At 64.3% G+C, this 5,454-nt stretch overlaps 1 protein-coding gene across 1 annotated transcript in view; it reads right to left on the reverse strand.

The window, feature by feature from the left end:
- Tmc6 (transmembrane channel like 6) overlaps positions 1-5,426 on the reverse strand; it is a 14,654-nt gene extending 9,228 nt beyond the window's left edge. Inside the window, exons 1-10 of the mRNA XM_033767429.1 lie at positions 4,389-5,426; positions 4,132-4,262; positions 3,942-4,037; positions 3,541-3,702; positions 2,320-2,425; positions 2,073-2,166; positions 1,728-1,982; positions 1,426-1,604; positions 559-703; positions 3-91 (exon numbers count right to left, since the gene is read on the reverse strand). Of these exons, the coding sequence (XP_033623320.1) occupies positions 3-91; positions 559-703; positions 1,426-1,604; positions 1,728-1,982; positions 2,073-2,166; positions 2,320-2,425; positions 3,541-3,702; positions 3,942-4,037; positions 4,132-4,262; positions 4,389-4,444 (1,313 nt within the window). The 5' untranslated portion in view covers positions 4,445-5,426. The remainder of the gene's footprint in view (positions 1-2; positions 92-558; positions 704-1,425; positions 1,605-1,727; positions 1,983-2,072; positions 2,167-2,319; positions 2,426-3,540; positions 3,703-3,941; positions 4,038-4,131; positions 4,263-4,388) is intronic.
- Positions 5,427-5,454: the final 28 nt, after the last annotated feature.

Here is a 5,454-nt window from a genome sequence, read left to right on the forward strand (position 1 = left end):
GCAGCGACACCAGCACCAGCACGGCCACCCGCCACAGCCGCCTGCATGCGCTCTGGGAATCCCTGCGCAGCTGCCACTCGGCCAGCAGCTCCTGCGGGCCAGCGCACACCTGTCACCTGCTCCATGAGATGCCACGGACCCAGGCGGCCCCCTCCCCTGCTGAACTCGCCTTCCCACCCCACAGCGAGCGCAAAGCCCAGCCCTGCCGGAGGTCCCGAGCGCGCTACCCCACGTGGGTGGTCTTGAGCTGACCGGGAGCCCCTGGGGCACGGGTGACACCTGTCTCCAGGAAACCCCAGATCAGCCTGCCTAACTCTGTGACCTTGGGCAAAGGACTGGGCTTCCATGCCTCAGTTCCCTCCCCGTTCCTTGCCCACGAAGCTCATGTGGTCACTGTGCAGATCGACCCCCAGGGCCTCAGGACAGGAGACCCGGAGCAGACCCAATGCTGCTAAGGGGCTTCAGGCCCTGAGGCAGCTGACAGGAGACGCGCTCCTTCCCTCCGGAACACATCTGGGGCGTTCTGGGCTTCAGAGGGGCCAGCCAGCCGCCACTCACCTTCAGCTGGGTGCAGATGTTGTCCCTCTGGAGGCGGGAGGCCCAATTCTGGGTCACCTTGTAGTCCCAGGAGCAAAAGGCCGTGATGGCGTGGATACCCTTGGTGCTGCCCACCCGGTAGCTCTCCCCGAAAGAGTGGGACATGCTGGGGAGAAGCAGAGACGGGGTGAGTACTGCGGAGTCCAGGGGCACAGAGACCAAGGGAGAAGACAGGGCAGCCCTGGTGTGGACCACTGCCTCTCTGGACCAGGAAGATGGGCCAGGGCATCACTTGCCGCTGGCACAGCCGGCCCCTCCCACCAGACGTGGTCTGGCAAATGCTGGGCTCACCTCAGGGCCTTTGCGTTGCACACCCAACCACCACAGCACTCTCTCCCCCTTCTTTTAACCTCCCCATCCCAGCGCTCTGCAACACCTAGGAAGACATTTCCATGGCACTGGGTGGTCCCGACCCACTCACTGCCCTATGTTCTCCCAGGAGCAGCAAGCTTCTCTGACTCCGGCACCGTGCTCAGGAACCCTCCTGCCCCGAGGCGGCACAGCAGACACTTGTGGGTGCACAGGTGAGCAGATGGGTGGGTAAAGGGTGGCCGGGCCGACAGGTGGATGAGCGGATGATGCCAAAGGCATGGGTGAAGGAGGGAGAAGGGACAGATAAACAGATGGGGAAGAAAGGATGGACGGCTGGGTGCACGGAGGGAGGGATGGACGATGGACCGACAGGTGAATGCACGGACGAATGAGAGACGGATGGAGAGCTGGACAGACAGACTGGAGGATGGATGAAGGGGTGAAGAGACAGACGGACGTACGGGTGGGTAAAGGAGGATGGCTGGGTGGTGCTCAGAGCCGGGTCCTGGGGGTTACCTGTACACCAGGGTGACGCAGGTGACGAAGAAGGCCGCACCCACGGTGAAGAGGTAGGCCAGGGGCATGCTGTAGGGCGGGCTGCCCGCCCCGGGCCCACACTGTGGGCGGCCGCACGGTGCGCTCAGCGTGCTGTTACTGTAGTAGCCGTAATACAGGACGCTGTGTGTGAAGCAGCCCTGCGGGGGCCGGGCCCGGTCAGGGGCTGTGCCTCCCCCAGCCTCCCACCCGGAGCCCCGGGGAGTGTGACAAGTGGGGCAGATGGCCGAGGCGGGAGCAGTTGGGGCCCAAGGAACCCCTACCCCGCCTGTGAGGAGCTCCAGCCCTGTGCAGGTGGGGACAGGGCGCGCCTCAGGCGGGAAGGCAGCCTGCACGGCCACCAGGAAGGCCACCAGCGGCAGCAGCAGCAGCGCATTGAGGGCCAGCAGGGTCTTGAGGAAGAGGAAGTAGGACAGCACGCTGGAGCCAAACTGGCCTCCGATCTGCTTCAGGGCATAGCGCCAGGGCCTCAAGGCATGCAGGCCGGTGAACAGCGCCAGCCCCAGGCTGTGCAGGGCCTGTGGGCACATGGCGGGAAGCCCCGAGGGCGGCTGCAGCCGAGACCCACAGCCACCCCACCCCACCCAGCCTCCCCAGCCGGCACCTACCAGGGCACAGGTGTATCGGAGCTGGGTGCAGCAGAAGACCCCACCATGGTCCTGGCGGCCCCTCCGCTTCCCCCGCGGGGTCCGGCTCTTCTCCCTGGGGACAGAGGCAGCCCTCGGTGCCTGGGCCAGGGAGGGTCCTGGCTGCCTCCCCAGGCCACCCACCCACAGACTCGGGACCCTTTCCCTGGCCGCCCAGCACAGCCCAGGAAGTAGGTGTCAGGGTCACAGGAAGCTGCAGGGCACTCACCGCAGGAAGCGCTTCTCCTGCAGGCTCAAGGGCATCGCCTGGAGCATATGGTCCCGCTGAGCCACTGGCAGGCCCTGAAGCTCCTTCACCAGGAGGCTCCGCTTCTCTGCAAGAGGGAGGAGGTCGGGCGACCCCTGAGATACCCAACATCCCTGCCTCCCAGCCACCATCCAGGCCATGCACCCAGCACCCAGGCCATGCTAGAGCCATGCCCAGCTTATACCCCACTCTGGCCAGCAGCCCAACTGCCGTGTCCCAGAACCCTCTCCCTTCTCCAGCAGGTGCCCTGGAGTGCAGGAGGGCAAAGCTCAGCCTGGGCACTCACCACCCACTCCCAGAGTGCTCAGGAGGCCCGAGGAGGGGACCCTGGGACCTCAGCATTCCAAGAACCAGGACCCAAAGAAGTGAGGTCCACAGCAGGCCAAGCACTCGGATAAGGCCACACAAGGAAGTCAGCACAGCTCCTCCTGACCACCTCCACCCTCGCCAGGCTCGGGGCCTGGAAGGGTGAAGATGTGCTTTACTGTTATCTCTACAACCAACCCGGAGGTGGGTACTACTTTAATCCCAATTTTACAGATGAGAAATAAACCTCAAGAAGCTGCAACATGGCCCAGATGGAAAAGTAAACAGGGAAACTGGAACTTTTACCCTAACTTCAAAACCCACGTCACCAGGCACTGCCCTGACATCACCAGCAGGAAGCCTTGGCTCTCCCCTTTCCCCAGACCCTCCACAGTGGCTTCTGAGCTGCTCAGACAAGCCTGGCACTGGCTGCCTCAGGGCCTTTGCACATGCTTCCTCTGCTCTAGTCACTCCCTCCTGGAGCCCTCTGGTCTAGACTGGTTTCTAGGAGGCTCTCTTGCAGGGCCTCTTTCCTGGCTGCCTTCATCTGAGCAGTAACCATCTAACCGTGTGTTCAGCTGCTCATGTCTGTCTCACAGGAACAGTAAGCTGTATGAGAACTGCAGGTCTTGCATGCTGAAACCCTGCCCAGTGTGGGTAACATGCCAATGTTCAAGAACATCGAGGAACAAATGCATCGACCCTGCTGCGTACGCCTGGCATGGGGCAGCCCTCTGCAGACTTCAAGACCCCGCCGTCCAGCGGCAGGGGGAGGGGCTTCCTGGCTCAGCCACACCCTGCTGCCACTCTGCCAGCCTCACGTGTGCCCACCGTACCCCTCACAGGCTGTGCCCACACTGAGGCTGCCTCGCTCACCTTCCTCCTCCAGTGCCACAGAGTCCAGCTCCAGGTCGTAGAGGCGGAGGCTGGGCCGGGCCGAGCACAGCACCTGCCCAAGGACCGGCCGGCTGTTTCTGCGCCGCCGCAGGCGGACAGTGCGGTTGTAGTACTGCGAGATTATGGCCCCTCGGCTGCGGCCTGGGAGGGCAGGTGGCAGGTGGCAGGGCCTGGCCGGTGTTCTGGCCACCCAGCCTCCCCACCCTTGGCCTGCCCAGGCCCTCCGGCTCCGCCACACTCCCAGGAACCTATTTTTACCCCTAGGGTGATGACTGAAGTCGTTTTTAGAACCCAGTGCTGGGGCGGAGCAGAGGCCCACCGCTGCCCAGCTGAAACCTCAGGCCAACTCAGGGCTGAGGCAGAAGCCAGCGTCCACTCACCAATGGTGCGACTGGGCATGCTGGCCAGGATTTTGAGAGTGGCCGTGCTGTAGACAGGGCCACCCTTGGGCCCCAGGAGGATCTGGTGACCGCTGGCTAGGAAGGAAGGATGCCATTAGCCAGTACCCCACCCTGGCCAGTCCACACACCCCGAAGGGACATCACCAGTCCCTCTGTATCATGTGCTCACCTGGGGCCCCCAGGTTTCCTGCCACCTGCTGCAGCTCCAGGCCCTCTTCGGCCACCCACCGGCTCTGCTCCTGAATGAGTTGGTGGAACGAGTCGTGCACCTCACTCTCCTCATAGGGGCTGAGCTCCTGGCTGCTGGGCGGTCAGGAGGAGCGGGCATGGGAATCTAGGCACAGCCCTGGTCCCAGCAACCGCCCCCTTCCGGAAGGCTCAGACGGGGCTGGATTGCTGGCCAGCTGCCAGCCCCAGAGCACTTACTCCTGGTCCCCTGGGGCCTCGGGCACATCAAGAACTAAGGCCAGTGGCTGGGCCATGACTGCGGTTCACATCCAGCAGATCTGCGGACCTACAACAGCACACAGCCTGGACACAGCCTCCGGAGCCTCCTGTCACTCATCTGATGAGACGGGGACACAGGCAGCCTCCAGTATGGGGTGCACATCCAAACAGCCCGTCCCTGGGGGCCCAGGCTACCTGCACCCGTCCTGCCCCACCCACAGCCAAACACTCTCACTCCTGAAGGGCTGAGGAGGGGGAGTGCGGGGAAGGCAGGGTGTGGGGCCTGCGGTTCCCCATGTTTCCTCCGGTGTCAGCTGTCCTGGGAGATGGGACATGCCCTTTTCTGGCCCTGCGTTCCGAGAGCGCAGCCCAGCACCTTCCCTGTCGGGAGAAAGGTCAGAGCAGCTCGCCTTCCCTTGGCCGCCCTGTGACCCCAAAGCGCTTCCTTTCACCCGAGCCCGGCCTCTACCCTGCGGAAGTAACAGGCAGAAAGGCTCCCCTCCCACAGGACAACAAGGTCTTTACTCCCTCCACGCGGCGGCGGCGGCCCCTGGGGAGGGCCTGGGCCTAAACAGAGCCCCTTTGTTCTGGCTCTGGGTCGGAGGGCAGCACTGGCACCACAGGGCTTTGTCTGGGGCCCCGCCTCCGGCCCCTGGGAGTGGGGTGCGGCAGAACTCTGCCAGAACAGCACACGGGCCGGCGGGTCCTCCATCGGCCCTGCCCTCGCCCCGGGGATACTCAAAATCAGCAGTTAGCTCCTCTCTAGGGAGTTCCCTGGACGGAACTCTGGGCCCGCACAGGGCTCTCCTAAGCATCCAGGAGGGGGAAGCCGGGTAGGCTGAGGGGGCCTCATCGACATCTGGGCTCCCGCCATCCAGGGCGGAGGACGTGTCCGGAGACTAAAGCCCGGGATCTGCGACCAGGCCGGAGACTTTCCCGGGCGCCGGAGTTTCCGGGGTGCAGCAAGCCTGAGCCTGGGTCCGGGCCCGCGCCCCGACCCGCAGTGCTGCTACCCGGGAAAGGCGCCACCCAGCCTCATGCCAGG

Source organism: Fukomys damarensis, unplaced genomic scaffold (genome assembly GCF_012274545.1).
Source record: "Fukomys damarensis isolate Sample0158 unplaced genomic scaffold, DMR_v1.0_HiC HiC_scaffold_23, whole genome shotgun sequence".
Lineage (NCBI taxonomy): Eukaryota > Metazoa > Chordata > Mammalia > Rodentia > Bathyergidae > Fukomys > Fukomys damarensis.